This window comes from Electrona antarctica, assembly GCF_951216825.1.
Source record: "Electrona antarctica genome assembly, chromosome: 12".
NCBI classification, from domain to species: domain Eukaryota; kingdom Metazoa; phylum Chordata; class Actinopteri; order Myctophiformes; family Myctophidae; genus Electrona; species Electrona antarctica.
The window spans coordinates 43,814,604-43,839,802 of record NC_136793.1 but is presented as its reverse complement, the minus strand read 5'-3'; the positions used below and the strand labels follow the sequence as shown (position 1 = coordinate 43,839,802).

Below are 25,199 nucleotides of genomic sequence, written 5' to 3'. Positions count from 1 at the left end.
GCTCATCCAGAATTCTATCCTCAGAGATGCTATGAGTGATCTGGCTCTGCATTTCCTCAACAAAATGAAGGGAAAAAAATCCTCCTAAACATTTTGCCAAACATCACACACACTCCTATCCTCCTGGTGGAGACCTGTGCCCGGAAGGGCACTTTTTCTAGTTTATATTGTAACTATTATCATACTATATACTTTGAGGCCTGTCTGAAGTCATGTGGAACTCCATATTAAATATGAAGAGCCTACTTCACCAAGTTCACCCATACAATAATTAGTGGTGGGTTCAATTAATCGATATGGCAATATATCGATATATATCGTTGGCGTAGTCATTCAGTATTTTAGCCGTGACGTGAGCGCCCCCTCCAGAGATACTTCCGGGTCCTACTTTTGTGTCGCTTTTGTGTCCCCAAAGAGTTATACTGTGACGCTCCGTCGGACTAAATCTGAGATGAAAACAACCACGAAAGTCTCATTTTACCGCTTTCCTCGCAACAACAAAGCTGCTGCTCTCCCAAGTCTGGCTGTGACAGGCCGTCTGCCCCACACTGGATACTATCGCCATTTTATTTCATTGTGTCAACTAAATCCTCATTAATGCAAACTAGATTCAACATACTCAAGCCTGCACACATTCTAAACCCCGAAATATTGTACTGAGCAAATGGACTGTTACCACCTTCAATAATAATGATAATAATAGTCTTTATTGTCTCCACATCATTTTAAATTCTACTCGAGTTGGAAGCATTAAGACCCATTTTAACCCTCAATGGCTTCCTTTCTGAAAAAAGATTCACGCGTTTAGATATTCTATTTACAATGAGATGCGGACGGGAGCTGGTGCCACGTAGCACTACAAAATGACGTCGGACTTAAATACTGAATAGACACTCATCCCCTGGGTCGCAGAAGTTTTTCTCTATGGAGAATATAACTGTCTCTGAGATATTGTCGGGGAGGTGGCTCTGTATCGTTTACGATAGTCACTCAAATTTGATACAGTCCGTTTCTGGCGAAGATTGAACTAATTCGGCGGCATTAAAGGGCCACTTCACCCCTTTTGCAACCAGATGTTATTTTAATGATGTTTAGGACACAAGAAACACTTTCCTGGGGTTGTGTGTGTGTAATACAGTATGTGTATTAAGATATTTTAGTCATGACGCCATCCATCTTCATGATCAAAACTTGTCATGAAAATGTGGTCTCACTTCCTTCCTGGACTACAAGTCACACCTCCACATAGCCTCCCCCCTCTCCACAAGGAGGGGCAGTGCACCAAAGCATTATAGTCATTGTAGGAATTCAGCTATCCAGTCAAACCCTAGTCAAACACACAGACTTGAATTCTTCTGGCCATAGGGTGCAAATTTCAAATTGTGCTACTGTTATGTACTACAAATACTATTAACATTGAGTAACTGCAGTTTCTCCCAGCTGTGAAATGTCCCTTTAACATTAGCGTTTTATCGCCGTCAGTTGATGTGCTTCATATCCATATGAGTCAAACCGCCCGGCTTGGACCAGAACACAGTTCGTTTGACGCAATATAAAAAAGGTCTATGGGAAAAAGCGAGACCCAGGATGCGTAAATTATGTCAGACTTCGGTGCTCTAGTCTATTGTGGAGAGACAGAAACGGCAGTTGCACCCATGTGGTATGCACCCTAACCACTTGCCTATCAGGATGCCACTAGGTAATTCCAGTTTCTGTATGTTGTGGTGATTTTTATCCGTTTTTATAGTAAACCCCGTTTGAAAATTAAATCTTGCTTACAAACCAATAAGACTGTGTTGTGATGCCTTTCGAATAAGTAGTGAAGATAAGATGGGCCTAGTGATATTAGAAGAGGACAACCTTGAATCAGATGATCAGACTTTGAATTGAAAAAATAGATATGATGAATCACCCTGCCTTTATCGCAGAAGCCTGCATTTGCAATTGTAAAGGCCCTTGACATCAGTTGATTTATGTCTTTGTTTTATTCTACTTAATTAGCAGCACATTCTGTGTGCAAGCGTGTGTGAGTCAAGCTTGAAGCTTCTACGTTTTTCTTTTAATGACTGTCGATTGGAATTACTGACGCCCTGAGGCTGAGGCTGTGCCTCTGCAGTATAGTGAATGGCCACTGTTGGAACTGGTAGTTTACAAGCCTGTTACAACATAAACTAAAACAGAAGTACAGATTCAAGAACAGCTGACATCATATCCCTTTTTAATTATATTTGATATCAGCCTCTGGCAAAAATTGGCCTCATGGTGGCGCTATAACAGAAAGGTTGGCGAAATGGTTGGCGCTATAACAGGAAAATTCAGGGCAAAGGTTTTTCCTCGTCTCTACAAAGTTGTCCATAGATCGGTGCAGGTATAGGTGAAAACATGAATTGGCCTGTTATAGCACCACCATGAGGCTGATGTGTTTTTTTTAGTGCCATTTGTTTCTCTGCCTAGTGGGAATGTGCGTGCATAATTCTAGGGAAATCGCACGCTGCGTTTATGATTTGAGGCATTTTGTTCAAAACAGACCAATCCTGCAAACTTTGGAAGGCAATCTTAGGCAATGGGGATGGAATATGGGGAAGCAGACAGGGCCGTGTTGATCACATGACTATGGAGATAGTGTATACCGATTTGCGAGAGGTATGGATGAAATGTGGATGAGTAATGTACAGAAATGTGTTTTACTAAAATCGGCCTCATGGTGGCGCTATAACAGGCCGTTGTGAGAGTATTGGGGCAGAGGTTAGTCGTTGGCATCCAGGGTGTGGCATCGGCCGGGCCAACGGTGCCGGACATTAGCTGTACGCAGACGGACACACGGATGTACAGAGTGCAAAACATACTCTCCCCATGGCATGCCTTTGGCTGGTGGAGACAATTACCTGTGCTTCAATGGATCCAGAACAGTTACAAGCTATTGTTAATACTTGACATTGTTTCAATATTTATTAAAAAACACCTGCAGACACGCACAACTTCCACTTATAAAAAATGTATATAGTGACAATAGCAGATCTACCAGTAAGACGCCTGAGGGCGAGAAGACTGGGTGACAGCAGACTGCTGGGCGAGCGCTGGCGCTTTGGAATTGGGGGTCAGATCAACATATCCACCTGGGTGACAGCAGACTGCTGGGCGAGCACTGGCGCTTTGGCATGGGGGGGGTCATATCAACATATGGAATGAATTCTGTACTGGCCATATATGGAGTGTGTCTTGAGTGTACAGGGTTTGATGAGGTCAGATCAACATAGGGAAAGTCAGAACAGGTCAGCTCCATATATGGAGACCTACATGTGGCAGCGGGGGCAGTGTCTTGAGTGTACAAGGTTTGATGAGGGCCCAGGTAGGGCCGCCCCTTCATTTCCGGGCCGGACGGATACCGGACGTGGCTGCACTAAATAACTTTGGGGCAGGCCCGTCTAGAGTTTAAATGCACAGGTATCAAAAAGTCAAAGTCATACAATTTGTCACACACATTACCGCAGTGATGTGCATTTGTGCATTTGTTCTCCGCATTTGACCCATCTCTCGGAGTGGTGAGCCGCAGCCAAGGAGTGGTGAGCTGCAGCCGTGCCGCGCTCAGGGAATCATTTGATTAGTTGATTTGACCCCCCAATCCAACCCTTTGATGCTGAGTGCCAAGCAGGGAGGCATTGGGTCCCATTTTTACAGTCTTTGGTATGACCCGGCCGGGGATCGAACCCCGACCTCCCAGTTTCAGGGCGGACACCACAAGGCCACTGTCTGTATCAGTCAAAAGGGAGACATCGAAGAGGAAGGATGGATGGGGAAGGATCAACATATGGAATGTCAGAACAGGTCAGCTCCATATACGGAGATCTAAACGGTTTGAGGTGAGATGTAGAGTTGCTGGCCAATATTGATGACATCAGGGATCTCCATATATGGGCTTAATATTGATGACATCACGTGATGTCACAAGGTATGACCAAATATGGGGCGTGACTGACTGGCGGGAAACGCACGAACAAGCTCACAACGCATCACATCGTGACGCGTTATGAGCTCGTACTAGATGGCTATGTTCGCGTGACGCGCTTGTACGACAAAGTAGAAGATACATTTATGAAAAACCAATGAAGATACAAGGTTTCTGCCTGACAGCGACTATATTATACAAGCACTCATGTATGTACACATACAGTAAAGTACATTTTGCAATCTGCATGGGTGCACACACACACACACACACACACACACACACACACACACACACACACACACACACACACACACACACACACACACACACACACACACACACACACACACACACACACACACACACACACACACACACACACACACACACACACACACACACACACACACACACAGCATTGCAACACGAGATAAACCTTTTGCAAACAACACCGTAGCTCAGTTCTTTGTCATTACAGAGACTACATACTACTCATAGCAAGATAGAGCAACTATGAGCAGGAGCTGTGCCCTGACTTGCATGGTGATAATCCTTGTTGCTAGAGGCTAGGGCTTTCAAAGCACGCTTCAACTGGCTCAGCTCATCACACCTCTCAGTCTGAATACCAAAACACCACAAATAATGAATGTGACCACTACTTCTGTCCCCATCATTTATCCCCCATTGATGCCATGCCTTGCCTTCTTAAACTCACATGAATGAATAGACTAATGTAATAATGCCCAATTCTCAACTAAATTGTCTTAAACATTAGTAAAACGGTTTAGTTGGGGACTTACATTTCATAATTTGTGTCTGTGTTGAACCCTAGCATCCCTATTCTGGAGGGAATATTTACTGAAAATAGCTGATCTACAAGTCCTAAACACCTCACAATGCAATGAGCTGTGAGCTTGTAGATCTGCTATTTTTGAGATTTGGTATAGCGGGGGGGGGGGGGGGGGGGGGAGAGGGAGTGGATGATGTACAGAGCCAACTCAGGTGAAGTTTACCAAGTATTGATGGTTCAAATGGTCAAAATACACTGGAAGCCCATGTCTTCTATAGCATATTTATCGTCTGTGCTGATAACACCTTGCTGTGAGAACCCTCATGACCACAACCACGTTTGCAAAGATCAGAAATCCAGATTAAGGATTCTAAAAACACCTCATACCAACCACCAGTGTTGTTTTGATTAATTTAAACATGTCCATGCCATTGTGTCCTGATTTCTAACTGAGCAAAGAGCAGGGTCAGGCCATTCAAAAGTAAAACAATGATATAAAACTATTTTTAATAGGTTTGTGCAGTGCACATCATAACCTCCTTAAAAACAACATTCACCATTTTCATTCTCTTATGAAGCCTCACACAAAGCTCCTAAAAAAACCTACTAAAGAAATGGCATCTGCCTCTCTGGCCATGCCGAGAGTGACAATGGTTCATTCACCAACTTGACACAGTGTCCAGGCCAGGCAACAGCAGGGCGATATGCCAGTCTATCCATTCAAGCATGATGTGATGCTCAACTAAGGACAGTGGACTCATAGCAGCACAGCTCAGTGGCGCAACAGCAAATCTATGACACACCATTTCCAACATTAACTTGTTGAACACCAGAGAAATGTTAGAGGCCCAGGGCTTTTCTTATAGGAATCCAATAAAACCTTTCTCCTAGCCGGTCCAAGTGCAGTGTCATCATTAAATGTTGGTACGGTCAGACTCAGCAGGATTTAGAATGTGCCATCACTGAACTGAACTGGATGAATAATATCTGGAGGTCTAAGCAGACATGACACAACAGAAATCCAGGTACACAACAATGCACCTACCACCCTGCCTGTACAGAACACAAAAGATTAGAGATAACCCAAGGTTTTTTTCTTTTAAGTGGTGCAACCACTTCCTTAAGTGACTATGTGGGTGGGTGGCTGGCTGGCTGGCTGGGTGGGTGGGTGGCTGGCTGGCTGGCTGGGTGCGTCTGAGCACGAAAACAGCATGGTTGTTTTTCACCACCTGTGCGCAACCTAACACACACATATTAACTGTATAAGGTGATTTCGGGTGTGCCAGTACAGTACAGTACAGTGCCAGTACAGTACAGTGGAGGGTACAGTAGAGAGACCCCCACACGGTAACTCTGTAATTTCTCAACCGTTTCGGTCGCGGGGTGTCAATGAGGCCTTCCTTCTAACCGGACCGGAGAACATGGAGGTGTGGATCTTGCACCTAAACACAGGCCCACGGCCGTCTTGAGCTGACAGGTAGCGCAGGCAGGCAGATCACGACATTACACAAGCTTCCGTTATTAGTTATAGTAGTATATTATAATATATAGTAGTTATAGTAGTTATTTAGTTCGTATTTTAACGCGATTTCCTCGTATGAATGGAAGTTGGACCGGCCTATGGAAACGCCAAAGTGATTTCTTAGGTTTAACATCCTCTTAACAAAAATAAATTGAAAAAACAGACAGACGCATAGGCCTATAAATAGAATAACTATAATACATGTTAAAAACGGAAGCTTGTGTAATGTCACGATCTGCCTGCCTGGCTCTTAACAGCGCTGCCTGTCAGCCTGTCACTCAAGACGACCGTGGGCCGGTGTTTAGGCGCAAGGGCCACGCCTCCATGTTCTTTTGCGGTCCGGTTAGAAAGCAGGCGTCAATGAGACTCAAACAGTGACTCATAGATTAGCGAAGAGCGCCATCTAGCGTAAAAACTAAAAACACACAACGTGTCAAAATTACGTTGGCAGTGTGGGCTTCTGAAAAACAAAAGTGTTGTTACGTACTTGGCACGCGATTATCTATGGGCTTAGGTAAGTGAAACGATCTCACATTTATTATCATTAAGTTTGGGGAAACATTTCATGCCCACTCAGGTATCTTTTAAGGTGGACTAGGCTGCTGGCAGCTCAGACACACTTTCACTCCGATACTGATACTCTCAGAGTGAGAATGGATATTGTGTTGAGACCAGCAGGAATCTGAAACAGTTTACATTAAACCAAGTTGACAACACACATGTAGTGTACTAGCAAAATAAACATCAGATAGTCTACAAAACCCTTTCCTTCAAGTAAAATACTACACAATTTCAAAAAATACATTAACTCACTCTATTTTGTATTTCCAAGGCTCAGGCCTTATAGAGGGTATGCGTGTGACATCATCATCATACCTGGAAGTTATGCGGGAACACCTACTGAGTGGCAAAAAATCTACTTTCTGGCCTTGACAGCCCATACATCCAAACAGAAAAGTCCTATTTGATTGTATTAAATTACGTTAAACAATGTTTAACTCACTTTTCCACTCACTTTGCCACTCAATTTGCCACTCGGTTTACCATTCCCTTTATGCATGCTCTTTACCTCACTATATACCGTATATCTACAAGTTAGAAAGCAAAGGAATTTACTGTACAGAAGAGAGATACTAAGCCTTTGCATTAAGTATTTTCCAAGATGGATTACAGGCATCTGTAAGTAGGTTTTCATCACATTACAAGTAAATAGTATACACTCCTCTGGAGTTATAACACGCAATATGTAGAGTTCCTCTGTCTGTAAAAAGTGTTTCATTCAGTGTGCTCAGAAATGGTGGGGTCAAAGATCAACAGCCTTATACTGCCCTACTATGAACCCAGTAACCCACTCCTTCCAGTGTATGCGTATTCCATTAGTTATTATTTATGATGAGTATTTTGCCATTTGTATTACTGCCCTGAAGAAATGCCCATGTAATTTGTAGGATACTTTGCAGAATAGTATTACAATTTAGTTGCCATTCCATCAAGTTACGCAAAGAAAAACTGCCAGTAACATACTGGCACTGTAGTGAAAATACAGCTAATGTTGGTCATTTCAATGGCAGAACCAGTCCACGGAACTAAATTAGAAGTCTGTGTTGCACATCAAGCATGTTCCCCCGGTGAAGCTCTTCTTATGAAATGTACACAGTTCACATCACCTGACAAGAGTTTGTCATCCAGCTAAGTACATTGAGCACAGGCATCAGAGGATGACTGCACCTGCAGGGGACCCAAAGGATGGGGGCCTGCTTATCACACCAATTGCAGTGTTCTATTTCACAACATACGTTAATTGTCATTTATATAACCTTCACTTTCATTATTATAAGTTGGCATGTCAAAATCAAATCTTAGTGGCCCCATCTAAGGTAATCAATATCCTAATATCAATGCACCACGTCTCTGTGTGTACATGTGTACGTAGTACGTACGTGTGTTACTGTGCATTACGTCTGTAATCCACATAACTCGAGAACCGTTCGCCCCACCGACTTCAATTTTGACACACGCATTCCACACCATGCACATAGTGCAGTGCCCGGTGTCATCCATATATGGAGCTGGCCTGTTCTGACATCACAATGATGTTCTGACATCTGCATATACACACAAATACTCAAAATTGTCCATTCATTGTCAATGGCATTTAATGTTTGTGTTAGGACAAAAGCTGGACATAGGCCCTGTTGTGTTGAGTGTACTGTTAAGTAACTGTAATTTTTGTAATAGATATTTTAGGCCATCCCTGACCCTGATCCAACCATGGATGGATAGTGGATACACATTACACATACAGTACTGTAGTGTAGTACAATTTAGCTTGAAACTTTTCTGAGATATATTGTAATGTTTCAAGTTGTGCCAACAAACACTTCACTAGCCAGTTTATCAACGTACACAATATTACATCGTCCGAAGGAAAACACAAAACAAAAAGTAAAACAATTTCCGGGAACTGTTTAAAGCGTGGATTAATTTACTTTCCCCATTAGCTTGAGGAAGTATGCATATTATATTCTTTATCTGCTGATTCCAGTTCTTCACTTCAGCTACTGATACTTAATTTGTCGCCGTGAAGAGAATCCAGGGAAGCCATTCAGTTATATGACAGTGTAACCATTATAACTGGGTTTATTCTCTCAGTTTCCATATTAACGAGGCAGAGCATGTACACGTATTCATTCATTGATATGATCAGAAACCTTGTAACCTCGAGTGATGTCTCATTTATAGATATGCTCTCTGAGCCTTGCAAATCCCAAATGAAAATATCACACCCAGTACAAGGCAAGTCTAGTACACCGAGTCAAATTGATCAATTTATGAGATACATGGCAAGAACATTGTTGTCTACTCTACACACAGTCAAACAGAATGAAGTGAGCAACAGTGCTGAAGGTGTTTGGCTCTACAAGGATTAAGAGAGAAAATTCCTCAACATCGGCTTCTAAAAAGATCATGCTATATTAACCAAGAGGGAGGGTCTTTGTGCCATGGAGTTCTCTAAACCTGACTGGAATTTCTGCAAAGAAATGTGTGCTTTACTCTCGACCAGTGGTTCCCAAACGTTTTCGTGTCAAGGACCCCCAAATCAACATGTATTAGGCCATGGACCCCCATTTGAAGACATGTGCCAGTGACCCCGATAAGGGAAGATTTTTACGGTTCTAGCAGTGATTTTCACACGCATTATTCTACGGACCCCCGATTTAATGGCATTTCTACCTCTGGTACCCCAATTTATATTGTAAAACCACTGTTAATTTAACTCTGAGAGTGTACAAATGGAACCAAATGGACCCGGTCCATTTGGTTCCATTTGTACACTCTCAGAGTTATAGACCCATAATGGTCCATTTGGTTCCAAACTATAATTTAGTTGGGGTCCCCCCTGGAACTCCCTCAGGTACCCCTGGGGGTCCCCGGACCCCACTTTAGGAGCCGCTGTTCTAGACTATAGTGGCAACTGAATACTTTGCTTTCAAAAATAAAAGGCAGTAATGTGATCCAGGACAGGTTAGTAGCCAGTAAGTTAGTTAGGGCCTGTGCTCTATTCAGGCCTTTCGTTGTGTTTATCTTAAAGTTGCTAATACATGTTATATCAATCAACGTTTCAACTGCATTCACTATTAGCCCTTAACACTCAACGTGCTGTTCACTAGCGTTGGTGTCATCATAAGTTGAAGTTCCCCACTTTTAACTTCCTGTAACAACAGTAACACTGATTTACCTTGAGGGCGTGGAGGCATACCTGATAGTACACACACACGCGCGCGCGCACACACACGATCGTGGGTTCGTGGCCACCCTGGCTTACAACTACACAAAGTACCATGCAATTAAACAACCATGTTGTAATGAAACAATCGTTTAGTTGTAATGGTGTAACGAAAGCCATACGTTAAACAGACAAAGCTTCCAATCAATCAACAGCTAACTTTAAACATTTCATAACTTGAACTGGTAAGAGACAATTCAGAGCGCCAGTGTGTCCAAACCGGTCCAAACGCGTCATATTGCATTCGTCGCATATATGTTTGCTGCATGGGGTTCTTTCATCCCCAAATAGCAACAAAAATGACAACAAGCGCGTCTCCAGAGGTTCCAAAGCCGCTTTCAAGTTTCACAGACAGGACTGGAGGCAAAGGCAGCCAAGTTGCAGCAGAGCAAAGAAAACAAACCCACGTCGGAGTTTCAATAACATCTAGTAGGCTAGTTTAGAAACTTACCAACGCCATATTTCTCTTTTTTAGTTGGGATCCAACGGGTCATTACGGGGGAAGTAAAGGCGAATAAATAAATAAATACATAAAAAAAATAGCTGAACTGGGAGAGTGGCACACTTTTCTCGCCCCGAATTCTAGAGTTCCGCCATCATGACTTCAAAGGGGGAGGGGAGAGAGGGGGGAAACTGTGCGTGAACGCCAAAGGGATTGGTGTAGAAAGGTATGACCATAGGGGTATGACAGACAAGTTACAAGTAGACCTCGGTGAGAAAAAAAATATGAATCAGATAAAATTGATTATTTCATTTGTGTAATTATATACATAATGTTAATATGGCTATTATTTATCAACATTTAGCTATTTGATTCGACTACTGATTCCATTGGCTATATGTTCTGAGTTTGATTCATTCATTGATTAACTATTTATTAACAGATTGGAGAATTACAGTACATTTCCAGCACAACTCAATACAAAACTGTTAACTGTGGACGACACTATAAGGCACATTACACTTGTTTACAATAGGGTCCACCATGTTCAATTCACGATCATAACATTTAGACTTAGAGACGTACAAATATACACTAGTAGTAGTAGTAGTAGTAAGTAGCCTTGCTGAGCCACTACTATAAAGCCAAAAACAGGAAATCATCATCATAGAGGAGGTAAAAAGGGGAAACTAGTAAAGTGCCCCACGGTTGTGGCCTCCTGGTGGCCAATGTGAAAAGGGTGCCAGTCTTCTTATGCCTTGGATGGCAATTGGATGATTTGAGGTATTTTGTTTTTGCAAAAATCCACCTGTTGGTGGCGCTATAACAGGCCAATGTGAAAAGGGTGGGATATAAGCCTAGTAGGAAAGTCTGTGAAATATTTCACATAAATTGCACGCTGTGTTCATGATTTGAGGCTTTTTGTTCAAAAGGAGCCAATCCTGTAAACTTTGAAAGCCAATGTTAGCCAATTAGGATGGAATATGAAATATCGGACAGATCCGTCTTGAACACATGACTATAGAGATACTGTGTAATGATTTGCGGGATTTTTGGACAGAATCTGGAGGAGTAATATCCAAAAATGTGTTTTTCAAAAGTCGGCCTCCTGGTGGCGCTATAACATGCTGTTCTGGAACATTTGGAGCAGAGGTTCATTGTTGGCATCCAGGGTGCAAAATTTGACACCGACCGGGTTAACGGTGCCGGAGATTAGCTGGTAACAGACGGATGGACGGACGGACGCACACACACACTCACACACGGACAGACTCACAGGCGGAGTGCAAAACATACTCTCTAGTCTCTACCCATGCCTTTGGCCTGGTGGACACAAAAAACACATACAGTGAGGGGAAAAAGGGGTGGTTGGGGGATTCAGATTTTATGGGGGCCAGTTTCGAATTGCAGCCATCCGTAGGTGCACTTTGAGAGTGGTTTTGAAGGAGTCAAGGGATTCGCAATTCTGCATGTCTGTTGGTAGGGCGTTCCACATTTTGGTGGCATAGGAGCGAAAATAATTGTTTGTTTGTGCCAAATCTGGGTTGCACATGGTTTGTTGAACTCCCTCTGATGTTATGGGTGTGGACTTCGTTGACATTAAGGAAGTATTTAGACAGGTAGGCCTATCTTGGTGGTGTATCAAATCTTGTGGACCAGACCCATTGCAAGATGCTGTACTCTGTAGTCAACCCTAAACCATTCCAGCCTATCAAAGTGGGCAGGGGTGAGGTGGGTTGGGGGAGTGAGGCCAAGTAGTAGCCTGACCAGTTTGTTTTGAGAAGTTTGGAGCCTTGTTTTAAGGGCCTTTGAGGTGCTATTCTGCTGTAGTACCAAGAGGTGCATGCATGTGTATCTATTCTGTATCCAAAGGATTAGGATTATTAGCCTTGGATCTAGCCTTGGATCAAGTGTTGTTTTGGTACAACACTTGACAGTGTTGTACCAAAACTACGTGCTGAAAACACCAACAGTTGTAATCCAATAGGCGGCAGGCCTATACTTTGTTGTCCATTTTGTGCCAGTAGCCAGATCAACATAGCCTGTGTAGTGTGGTAGCCTATATCACAATATAGTCATTCACCTAATTTATGGAATTTATTTTTGTTTTTATTTTTATTTTTTCCTCTCCATGAAATTATTACTGGGGGGAAAATAATTTAATTTTGTTTTTAATTCATGAAACCTTTTGCTTTTTTGGGAATGTGTTTTAGGTTTTCTTTGGAAATAGAAGACTAATAATTAAAAACAAGATGTAGGAAGGAAACAAAAAATAAAGAGACAAATTAAAATTGGTCCGCGACCCAACTGACCCAGTGTTTGGGAACCAGTGGCCTACTCACTATATATGTCATTAAATGTTCTGATGAATTGAAAATGGAGGACCCCAATGGAAACAAGCCATGGTGCTTTCTTGGGTTTTTTAATCCTTTTAGCAGACCTTGTATTGTACTGTGCTTTGTTGTGCTTATTTTACAAACTGTTACTGGTCAGCCAAATGGTGCTGTCAGTAATGTTCATGTCATACCCGTGTTACTCGCTCCCTCTAACAGCTTGATACAGTATCTGTTCTTTATTTGTGTTGTATCAGCAATGGGGCTGCTTGACGGCAAAGCTTGTTTAGAATTCATAAAGGCACATTGTTGGTGATTAGTCACATAGAAAGACACTGTAGACAATGTAATTATTTTTCAGCAGACAATGTATTTCTATGGACTCATGCATGCACAACTCAAGACTCAACCCATGTTGTGAACCAATGACCACCACAACCAAAGATTTTGTTAACTATATGCTATATAATGTACAAGTCATGATGTTAGACCCGATTTCTGTGAGCAGGTTTTGCAATTAAAAGTTATTCCTCAGGCTTTGGATTCCTTATGAGCTTTCATATCAAGAGATGCCACAGTCACTCAGGAGCCACTTATTTAACATGAATGAGATAACTTTTTCTGTTTAATAGGCCATGAAAACACAATGCTAGACACTACACTACCTGTGGAAAGATACAGGGATAATGATGCAGATTAAATCATCCTGCTGTGTGATCTCTTGTAGCCTATTTATGTTTGTCATACATTGTAGATTTGTTGAATCAGTTGCTCTAAGGTGGTTTTGCACTGGAACCTCATCTGGGCATTGATCATGAAGGAATACAATATTCATCTGAAACCTCTCGTCAACAACTCACATTCCCCTTTTGGCTTTGAATCCAAACATTAATGTCCACTCCTGTCAGTGTAGTCAGGTCAGACTCAGCAGGATACTAATTACAGGCATGTGCACAGTATAAAGGCTTTTAAATAGACCCCTAAGGCGTAAGGCCTAAGGGTCCACTACTATGTGTGGTTTATTGTGTTTTAGCAGTTGCAACATAATGCAAGGATTGCATTCTTATGTGAATTAAGAATACAATATTGCCACCATCTGACAGTTTTGTGCTATTACATTTAGGGTGTAAATAGTGTACCGGTATTTCCTTTTTTAGCATTTTAACATCTGCATGTCTGATTGTCTGTAAATGCTCTAGTTAGTCTAGTTCAATCATGGGATCTTTAAAGATACCGTAGATTGATTCATAGTGTGTGTGTGTGTGTGTGTGTGTGTGTGTGTGTGTGTGTGTGTGTGTGTGTGTGTGTGTGTGTGTGTGTGTGTGTGTGTGTGTGTGTGTGTGTGTGTGTGTGCGTGCGTGCGTGCGTGCGTGCGTGCGTGCGTGCGTGCGTGTGTGTGCACGTGCGTGTGCGCATGTGCGTGTGCGCGTGCGTGCGTGCGTGCGTGCGTGCGTGCGTGCGTGCGTGCGTGCGTGCGTGCGTGCGTGCGTGCGTGTGTGTGTGTGCACGTGCGTGTGCGCATGTGCGTGTGCGCGTGTGCGTGTGCGTGTGTGTGTGAGAGAGCACAATTTTTAAGTCACAAATTCTGTATAGGCCTATACAGAACGGTAATACTACGGTAATAACTAATATATGTCTCAGGGTTTATTTGATTAAAAATGATAAAGTATAAAGTGTGGCTGGCTTTACCTAATTGTCATCTAAAATAAGACCTTTTGGATGGGGATGGGGATAGTAAATTAGTCACTGGTTTATCACTATGCATGGGCTCTACATTGGTCATTTGTCCCTGTGCATGTTCTTCAGTATAGTCACTGGTTTGTCACTGTGCATGCATTCTATATATGTGGTCATTGGCTTGTCTCTGTACAGTGTGCAGGCATTTTAAGATGTTTAAGCAAAATACATTGCAATTTGCATGCAGCATTGTTATCTTGAAAATCTGTTATTTTCAGCAAGCGACAGCATACTCATACTCTTGCATAAGCATAAGCAAAGAGTGTGCAAGAATAGAAGCGAGTCTAAGAAGCAACATAATGTAAGATGTATAATTTACAATTTGGGCATTTAGCAGACACTCTTATCCAGAGCGACTTACAAGTGCAAAATCAGAGTAAGTGGCTTGAACCCCAGTCAACAAATGACAGGGTAATAGTCACATAAATAGAAGACAACGTAAATAATGTAGTGCTTGAAAGAAACCATGCAGGATACCAGGAAAACAGCTAGCATCTGCCTAAACAGCATCCTATAACATGTTTTGCATTTATGGGCAAGCAAAAACAACTCTAAATAACAAAATGTGAACATATCTGCATAGTATAACTAGTGTCTATCAAAAAAAAAAAAGATAACAAGAAGTAAAGGAAAGAGGAGTGCTAGGGTAGGGGTGAGGTGGAGTCTGAAGAGGTGAGTTTTGTGGTGCAAAATGGGGAGTGAGTCTACAGTCCTCACTCCTCACTCAGGATACAATGCTGAGGACTGAGTCATAGTCGAAGATGGCCCCTGATAAATGAGGGCCTCTACATCCTTTTTTCACATTCTACATACCTGGCTACTAAATTATTATTTCCCCCCAATACTCCCATGCATACTTCCCATTGCTGACCCCTATGTCGTTCTTAACTTCTTATTAATTTATTATTTATTATATCCAGTATTATCATTATTATTATCTTGTTGTTATATTGATGTTATAGCACAGTTTGCTGAGCATGCCACAACCAACATTTCACTGCCTGTACCTGTATAATAATAATAATAAAAACAGTGAGTGACAAATTTACACTCAGTGCAGACTGAGACTGCAGACAGAATTCCATAAAACAGGACCCCATACAGTAAAATCCTCTGCGTTAATTTAACTCTGAGACTGAGAGTGTAGAAAATTAGGCAAACTGCAGATAAACACAGCAGACTTTGCTGTGCATATCCTAAATAGTTATGCAACTTATCATGGGACCAATCATGATAAGTTGCACATGTAAAAACCACACATGTAAAGAACACAATCAAAGTTATACATGGGTAAATTTCCTTTATGGTACAGTATTATATCAAAACTGGAATAAATGCATAAAACAGTACGGAGGCTCATTTGTTTTCAGTAATGCATTTCTGTACCCATTGTGCATCCATATAGCACTAAACATTTGTGATTAGAAAACAACATAATTTGATAATGGTAAGTAGATCATTCAAAATCATTCAATTAAATGGTTTGTTAACCAGACTAACATTATACTCATACTCATATTATAGTCTTTGATTGAAGATTTCCAGTGATCACCAGAGGGAGCCACAACTCTTATTTAACATCTATAGTTTCTTTGTGGCAATGCTGGCTGTGTGACAACCACAAATGCAGACCGTCCAGCAAGGGAGGGAGGGCACACACACACACACACACACACACACACACACACACACACACACACACACACACACACACACACACACACACACACACACACACACACACACACACGGTGTGATGACCATAGCATTTGTAAACATTAAGTGTAATGTATACTTTGTTAAATAAAACAATGCAGACAGTTTAAAATATCCCTCAGAATTTGTCACATTTAACTTAAAGCTGCTCTTAGCATACTATCTGGATATTCCAATGGACGACTTCATCTTGTGTTGCTATTTTCTTTTCCTTTTCCTGCAAAGGACATTGTCAAAATGGCACAAGTCACCTATTTGAGAGAAGTATGTTAAAATGTTGGAAACACTAAATGATTGTGTGTCCACTGACTCCATACTGTCGGCTTCTTTTTCATCAAAGATGTGATGGATTTCCTCAAAGTGTATTATTCTTGCAACAGGATGGCAGACATGGGTCCATTCACAGCTGTAACTTTGACAGATGAAACAGCTGTGACACAGTAATCCTCCCATCCTTTGCTCTGAGTCTCTCTAGTGTAGACTATTACATTGTTCCCACCTTGTCATCAGCGCCACCTGACACTCCCTTCCGTGGCTGAAAATGTAGCATAAATCACTGCTGTTCTAAGCCTAGTCATTAATGACTCAGTCATTTTCATAAGGATCTACATCTGTATCTCTCTAGTTCCATGAAAACCACTGAACCACAAAATACTTATTTTCTATCAATTACAACACACCCCATGGAGCCTTGAATTTATGGAGTCTTTTATTCCTAAACCAATAATTTGATAACCGACTGGACTCAAAGAGTTTCTTTTGAGTTTCCTACCGGAAGCGCACATGCAGTCTGAATAACTTCAAGTGAGAAACTAAGTGATATTGTAAGTAAGTGTCCCTGAACTAAGTCAACCTTTCTGGTCACAACAAAGTGCAATTTTCCTCAGCCACGCCATCAAGCTGCTGAATAGGTGCTGAGCCATGTCAGTCTTACAATACAATGCTCCTATTATATTGGTGTATCACATTATGTACAGTATTATGACTGGGAATACACTCCGATTGCCATTATATGGAATCTATATTTGACATCTGATACTATTTGTTAAGAGAGAAGAGGCAATCTGACTTTACTGGACATTTGTTTTGATATTCAATATTTTCACTCTATTTATTTTCTCTTTTATAACTGATGCAACTGCTCAGTGGGTAACTGAGCCCAACTACTCGTGGGTATCTAGAATTTCACACTTTTTCACCTGTAAATTTGTGACACTAAAGTGTAGTTGAAGTATCTCCTACCCAGACAAAGGATAATGGTAGATGCAGGGACATCTTGCTTAGGCATGGGGTAAACTGAGGACAAAGAGGCGTTGCATATATTTTGGGGGGAGTTGCATCTCTTTGACGCATATGAGATACTTATGTAACTTAGATAGCATTTTATGTAGACATAGCAATAGCACTCTAGTAGTGTATACTCATAGTTTCATTGTACAGATATTCTACCACTAGGTGGATGTTAGGTCCTTAGCTTGCTTATGATACTTGATGACTATTTCTATGTATTTGATGTATTACCATGTGGTGTTCTTGCTTACTGTAAATCGCTCTGGATTTAGAGCGTCTGCTAAATGCCTAAATTGTATACCATAGGGCCCTATTTATCATCTATTTGCAGTATGCATATACACAGTATATGTATTTATCTATGCATATATATATGTATGCATGTATGTATGTATACATACGTGTGTGTGTGTGTGTGTGTGTGTGTGTGTGTGTGTGTGTGTGTGTGTGTGTGTGTGTGTGTGTGTGTGTGTGTGTGTGTGTGTGTGTGTGTGTGTGTGTGTGTGTGTGTGTGTGTGTGTGTGTGTCTGTCTGTTGGGTTTATGTGCAGTTTAATACTTCGTTGTTAATTTAAGTCTGAGTGTGAAAATGGAAACGTCGGGGTGGGAGGGGAACTATGGAAGGAATGCTTACCTTTATGATGGCTAAAAAAACTGCCCGTCCTCTGTCAAGGTTTAGTACAGTGAGCTATTACTCAACAGCTGTCTGTCTGTCCTCTCTCTCTCTCTCTCTCTCTCTCTCTCTCTCTCTCTCTCTCTCTCTCTCTCTCTCTCTGTTTCGTTAATTCTCCCTCTGTCTCTCCACCTTCTTCCCTTCTTTCACTCACTCTCCCTCCCTTTCTGCTGTCTCTCTCTAATGAAATTGCTTTCCTCGGCTGTCCTCCATTAGCTGACACTTGGCCAGATCCTTTGGTGCAGCAGTCTAGCTGAGTCATAAAGGTTTCAGCAGGCCCTGATTTATGGCCGTGATGTGGCTGAGGGTGAGGCAGCAGGAAAAACCCTGGTATCAGCTCACTGAACACAGAAAGACGATGGGCATAACTGGATAGATAGAGGACCTATACTGACTTATGAGATGAGGACACACACACACACAAGCACATCACAGTAATGCTGCCATCTATCCTCTGTGTTTATTTCCTTATGACTTGGTCAGTGTAGGGAAAATGAGATGAGGTGGCAATTGTAAATAATGAAGAATGTGAGGAATAGTATTCTAAAAGTTGTAAATCTTTCATACAAGAACAGAAATTGATCCTGCAGAGTAGTGATAGAATCAGGAGCACTTCTGTCCAAGACACTATCTGGGATAGTGGGATTCTGGGCTGCTTTGTCAAATGGGGTGGAGCCTAAGGCAATTTGCGTAGCGTCTCCATTAATCTCCATTAACAGAGGTCCATTCTGTTCCAACCCATAGACAGAAAATATATTAACTGACTAATGACTCAATAAAGTCTTTTTCCGTCCTGGACAAAATTAAACAGAAATAAACATTTTCTGTCAATAGACATATTTACTATAAGCCTAATGAAATTGATTTGATTGATAAGTTCATTACCATTTCCAGTGTTTACAAAGGGGGAAAACACAATCTAATAAAAAGGGTTAGTGAAAACAAGCCAACAGTATTTTAATATTTTTTAAGGCTTTATTGGAGTTTAGTGCAGCACATCATGGATCTCCCTCTGAGGAGTAAGGCATTTGAAATTGGGCATTGATCAAACTTGCCACCTATAGACATATTGTGACAATAAAGCACATGTTTTCCACAAAGATTCCACAAAGTATTTGTACATCCACTTTTGCAAATCATGGTGTTAAATCGATTAGCTTTTGCTGTTGTTGTTGTTGTTGTTGTTGTATTAGATTATTTTATTTGCTGGTACTGCGCATACATGCGTACATGCTCTGGCTCACTGACAGCTTGATCATAGAGGTGTTCACCAGCATACTGGCTCCTGATTCACAGAGGATTTGCATTATATGATTGTACTGGATGGTCTCAGTGTATAGGCTAATAGCACCATGGGAGACATCCCTATTCAGCATGTACATTTAAACCTTTGTTGTCTCATCTTTCTTGTCAGCTTCATCAGCAGTATCATCTTTTCTTTCTCCTTTGCCCGCTTTCTCGTCTTCTGCATCACCCCCTTCCTCCTTTTGATTGTCGGCCTCTTCTTCTGCAGGTTGAGCCTCGTCTCCTCCTTCCTCGCCATCTTCTTTTGTATCATCTCCCTCCACACCCCCCTCTTCTTTTGAGTCGGCATCTGGACAAAAAAGGCAGTAAGTCAGTATTAATCAATGTTGTACAAAACCTACCTACAACAAGTACCAACAAGACACAAGAATGTGAGCTCAATTAAAGCTCTAAAGCACTAACCTTCAGCTTCTCCCTCCGCTCCAACCTTTTCTTCTTCTCCCTCACCATCTCCATCTTCACCCCCATCACCATCTCCTTCACCCTCTCCCTCTTCCTCCCCCTCTCCTTCTGCCTCTCCCTCCTCAACTTCTTCTTCTTCCTCCTCCTTCTCTCCCTCTTCCACCTCCTCTTCCTCCTCCTCTTGAGGAGGACTGGCCTCTGCGTGTTTTGCTTGGCTAGCAGATACCGTCTCCTCTACGCAGTATGCTGAGACGGGCAAACGGGAGCTAATCAGAAAGGGTGCCGCAGAGCTCAACTGGGACTGCAGAGAGAATGGTCGTGTGAAAGATGGGTACATGCTCTGCGAGTAAAAAGCAACAGATCCGGGTCCTCCCACGTTGAAACGGTTTTCTTCCCCTTCAAGCAGCTGCCTAATATTGATAAAGAGAAGGGTTATAAGTAATGAGATGGCTACTTGGTGTTTTTACAAATGTATCCTCAAGATTTACAAAATAGAAACATAACATCCAATTATTGTTTTTATTTATTATTATTATTATTATCATTATTAGTTAGTAGTATTTGAGAAGCCTCTGACCTGTAAGCTGCAATCTCAATATCCAAAGCCATCTTCACATTCAAAAGGTCCTGATATTCCCTCAAGTAGCGGGCCATATCATTCTTATTAGTCCTCAAGTCATCTTCCAATTCACTGATTGAATCCTGTAAAGAAGGAATAAACTGGCACATTAGTGGAAACCTATGATTCTAAATGTGAAATACATCATCAGCATTTGATTTAGGAATCAAAACTATGGATAAACTGACACTCCTACACTCTTGTTTATATTTGAATTACAGGTCCCTTGTTATAAATTATTAGGAACTGAGGAGAGAAATGTCACATAGGTAAATAAAACCATGTGGTGTAGTTTGGGTTCTTACCTGTAGTGCTGAGATCTCGTCACTCTGCTTCTCCTCTACTTCCTGCAGCTGGTTCTCCAGGGCCTGATTCATCCCACGACAGGCCTCAATCTCCAGGGTCTTGGCCTGGAGCAGCCGGCGATACTCACCAGCCTCATCTTTGGCATTACGTGCGCTGTCTGTATGACGGGCAGTGTCTACTGTCATAACATTCATCTTGGTGCAGAACCATTCTTCAGCTGACTGGAGGTTGCGGTGCGCCAGCTTCTCATACTGGCCTCGGATATCACGGAGAGCACCGGACAGGTCGGGTTTAGCCACCTCCATCTCCACTGACACCTGGGTGCTGTACTGTATCTGGGCCTGCAGCTCTGCGATCTCACTCTCGTGGAGCCGCTTCAGGAAGGCCAGCTCATCCAGTAGGCTTTCCACTCTTTTCTCAAGCTCGGCCTGGCCGAGGGCAGCCTCGTCCGCCTCCTTCCTGACATCCATGAGCCTGCCTTCCGCCTCCTCCCTGGCAAGCACTTCCCCCTCGTAGCGCCCCTGCAGGTTCTGCAGCACGTCTTCCATCTGGTCCCTGTGGTTCTGGGCAGCCTGCTTCTCGTGACGGGCCTCCTCCACAGCAGCACGGAGTTGGCGGATCTCCTGCTCATACAGGCCCCGGAGGTTAGATGGCTCTACATGCCTCTGTCTGAGGACCAGGAGTTCAGTCTCAAGCAACTTATTCTGCTGCTCCAGTTCATGGACCCTATCGATGAAGCTGGCAAAACGATCATTCAGGTCCTGCAGCTGGGCTTTCTCTTGGGTCCTTACAGTTTTGAACTCAGAACTGACTTGCGCTGCCTGGCTGAAGTTGAGTTCGGCAGCAGGAGCAGCTGAGATGGCTCGGCTGTAGGTTGGATAACTTCTACGTGACGATCCATAGGATGTTAGCGGGGCAGAATGGCTGGAATATATGGACCTGGATCCTATTCCTCCACGTACCACCACTTTCCTCTTGTAAGAGGAAGGGAAGTAGTGTTCAAAGCCAATGGAAGTCATGTTTCAACGGACAAGACAGCACTGCGTCCAAGAATGCAGCTGGGTTGACTGCACTATGGAATCTGCATTACACTGGCTTTTATAGTGCCCATAATGACCGTGACGTAACCTATTTTTTGGAGGCATGCTGACTGAAAGAATCAATAATGGTGCCAGCCAGCCAGTCTGAGAGAGAGGAAATGGGAAGATCATGGGGATGGGTGGGGCAGGGGAGGATGGGTGAAAGAGGAGGGATAAGCAGTGTAGCAACAAGGGACTGCAAAAAGCAGGGTCAGTGAGGACAAAACCATATCTGATACAAGAAGATTATTTTCCATAAAACAGCATACATTTTGAAAGTTGTTAGCTTAAATACTTAGGCATATCTCTACCATGTACCTCTATGCAAAACATTTTGAATTGATCTGAGAAATTACCATGATGTTTCTGCCAAAAAGACACAGCCCTGCACCATTTTATGTATATGCAGAATAAGTAATTCCATAGTTACAAATTACTACTAATAAATATATCACATCATCAAAATATATTTATCTGTATGCTGATGTATTTAAAACCACTGTACTGAGATCAGTAAAATAGTTTGCAGTGACCTGGACAAATACTCATTATTAAGAACATTTTGCCCCCTGGTGGTTGTCTATGTATTGTGCAAGTCCTGCAGGAGAAAATCTTCCGCAGTGCACAAACTTGCAACAATCATCAGATTGTACCTTGAATACATTACAGCTGTAATAGTAGCCTTCTTTTCTTCACCCGTGTTTTGGTTGACACGTTTAATCAACACTGATAACAGGTCAGCTACACTGGGGGGGATTGGGGTCCGTAGCCGCCCTAATCCCTAATGCACAAACTGGGGGTGTAGGGCTGCCTTCCCTGCTGGTCAAATATAACCTCGACCCGTGCTCGCGAGCACACTGTTGCCTGCCCTGCAGCAGTTCCAGTTAGAGTATATATTATACTCTAAGGTTCCAATAGATGGCGGTAAGTGAAATGGAAACAAACCAAACTCAGCGGAAGAACAAGAAGCGAACAAGTCGCGCAAGCGCGTGGGACCATAGCGTGGGACAGTGGTGATCGATAACCAAGGAGTGGTCATAAACGTCACACACAGTCACACGCCTCCGAATCGCTAGCCTCGTCCTTAAAAACATATATGTTGTGTCTTAATGAAACGAAATTTAAATTCAGACTGAGTGCCAGGCTGCACTTGACTAGATAGATATAACCTTACCAGAGCCTTCTCGGTGACCACTCCTTCTTCAAAATACTCCTTGGCAATAACGCGGAAGATTAGGAGTAGTCAACATTATTAAACTGTGATTGATTTGGTTGATTTTCAACGTTATTTTAAGCGTTTGAGCTGATAAATGCTTTCTATGACTGTGATATATTAAAGTTCACAAGTTTCTGGCTACACAACCGAGGCATCCAAGTTCCAACACAGGCAGGTGCAACATGATTGCTAACATAACATTGTGATCCGTTAAAGCCATTACAATGCCAGCTCGTAACATTGTGTCAAATGAGTTTCCTCATAGTAATGTTAGATATTCCAGATTATCGGGTAATGATGACGGCTACATTGATTTACAGGTAAGGCTGGATGAATGCAGTTTTAATTGTTGTTGTCCTGTATGTATTTGAAACCTAATTGTGCATGCATGTATTTTAAACCTATATTGCATACCGTACATGTATTTGAAACCTTTAGTTGGAATAGGCTACATGTGTGAGTCAGTGTAACCATGGAAATAATTATTCTCCATTGTTTAGAATAGATTGTTGATCTTGAAATGGTCTACCCCTGTTGGTTGGAGAGACACGCACACACAGCGCGCACACACACATCATAGACACTTTGATTGATTGAAATTTGTATTGACAAAAAATCATGTGAACATATTTGTTCAAATCTGTCAGAATGTCTGTCAGATTCAAACTAAACAAAGCTTGAGACAAGCTTATTTCAAGTGAGAATGTAAACTCGTAAACTGATTTGAGTGCTGTGTTCTTTTTGTTTGTACAGAAATATAAAATCAATAATAAATACAGTACTAGACAATTCAAGTAAAATAGAAGAACAAAAACTCTAGCCTAAGAAATACTGTAGCCAATCACTGAGGGCGAATAATCGATGAAGTGAAATGAGTGATCACGAGTGAGTGACTGCTATAAGAGGAATTAATGTCATGCAGTATGAGGTAGTCACAGCCAGGACTTCACTTTGTCCATGTTGTTCCATTAGACGGTAGACTATAGCCAATACAGTCTTTACACAAGAAACTAGGAGGGGAGAATAAAACATTAATGATCACACATAAAACACAGACAAGTGAAATAATGTGGTTTTGTCATCCTCTGCAGTTCAAGAAGGACCCACCCAAAGTCCCATACAAAGCCATAGCATTGGCCACCGTTCTCTTCTTAATTGGTTCCGTGTTAATTATCATCGGTTCTCTCCTGCTCGCCGGATACTTCGGTGTCACAGTGAGTATACAGTACCGTATGAAAAACACCTGCCTTGCATTCTATGCCTAACGTTTATCAACCAATTTGCTTGTGTCTTGCTGTGGCTGAATTAAAAGATCCTGAATTTAAGAAGATCATCTTAAAATAAAGTTTTTTGCATCGTAACTCGAGTTGTGCGACCTCTTCTCCTTTCTTAGTCAGCACCTCCCCACTATAGAGGGTATGCGCGTGACATCATCATCAAACTACTTTCTGGCCTTGATAGCCCATGCATCCAAACAGAACAGTCCTATCGGATTGCATTAAACAACGTTAAACGACATTAAACTCAGTTTGCCATGTTACTTTGCCACTCGATTTGCCATTCACTTTATGCATGCGCATACCCTCTATTGGTGTGTGCTCCTACCTCTTTGTTTGTTCTGAATTAAAAGATCCAACATGTCATGTCAATATGTTTTTTGCTTTTGTTTTTAGCACACAGACCGGACTGTGCCTGTGCTTATAATTGGAATCCTTGTCTTCCTACCTGGATTCTACCATCTACGGATAGCTTACTATGCATCAAAGGGCTACAGAGGCTACTCCTACGAAGACATCCCAGACTTCGATGATTGAGAGATGCTGCCAATCTTTGGGCGTGTCATTGTAGGCGAAAATATTCTATTTCTAGAAATGGCTAAATAGATAGATATTCAAGCTCACAACATGCGTCATAATCTTCTGACACTGGCTTATGAGACCATTTGGACCTAATTTGGTGGTGGGGGGGGGGCATATTTCGGCCAGTCAGAAGCTGTAGCCACATCTACCAAGGAGCCGCGGACGTTTTCGGGTT

The 25,199-nt window shown here is 42.1% G+C and overlaps 3 protein-coding genes across 4 annotated transcripts in view; 1 reads left to right on the top strand and 2 right to left on the bottom strand.

Moving 5' to 3' along the window:
- The window catches only part of dock5 (dedicator of cytokinesis 5), a 54,538-nt gene extending 43,844 nt beyond the window's left edge, over window positions 1-10,694 (bottom strand). For both annotated transcript variants that reach the window (XM_079516507.1, XM_079516508.1), the window contains exon 1: window positions 10,500-10,694. In XM_079516507.1, the coding sequence (XP_079372633.1) occupies window positions 10,500-10,542 (43 nt within the window). In that variant the 5' untranslated portion in view covers window positions 10,543-10,694. The remainder of the gene's footprint in view (window positions 1-10,499) is intronic.
- An 8,926-nt stretch (window positions 10,695-19,620) lies between these two features.
- LOC306934419 (neurofilament light polypeptide-like) lies at window positions 19,621-21,889 on the bottom strand (the record flags this gene model as incomplete). The annotated part of the gene is made up of 4 exons (XM_079516988.1): window positions 19,621-19,832; window positions 19,946-20,355; window positions 20,523-20,647; window positions 20,870-21,889. The coding sequence occupies 4 exons, from the start codon at window positions 21,887-21,889 to the stop codon at window positions 19,621-19,623; spliced, it is 1,767 nt and encodes a 588-aa protein (XP_079373114.1).
- A 1,100-nt stretch (window positions 21,890-22,989) lies between these two features.
- Window positions 22,990-25,199, top strand: tmem230b (transmembrane protein 230b). The gene is made up of 3 exons (XM_079515810.1): window positions 22,990-23,485; window positions 24,257-24,379; window positions 24,839-25,199. The coding sequence occupies exons 1-3, from the start codon at window positions 23,390-23,392 to the stop codon at window positions 24,977-24,979; spliced, it is 360 nt and encodes a 119-aa protein (XP_079371936.1). The 5' UTR covers window positions 22,990-23,389; the 3' UTR covers window positions 24,980-25,199.

Coding starts and splice junctions, on each gene's coding strand:
- tmem230b (XM_079515810.1), top strand. CDS start 23,390: ATGCCAGCTCGTAACATTGTGTCAAATGAGTTTCCTCATAGTAATGTT. Junction 23,486..24,256: donor ACGGCTACATTGATTTACAG/GTAAGGCTGGAT, acceptor CATCCTCTGCAG/TTCAAGAAGGACCCACCCAA. Junction 24,380..24,838: donor CCGGATACTTCGGTGTCACA/GTGAGTATACAG, acceptor TTTTGTTTTTAG/CACACAGACCGGACTGTGCC.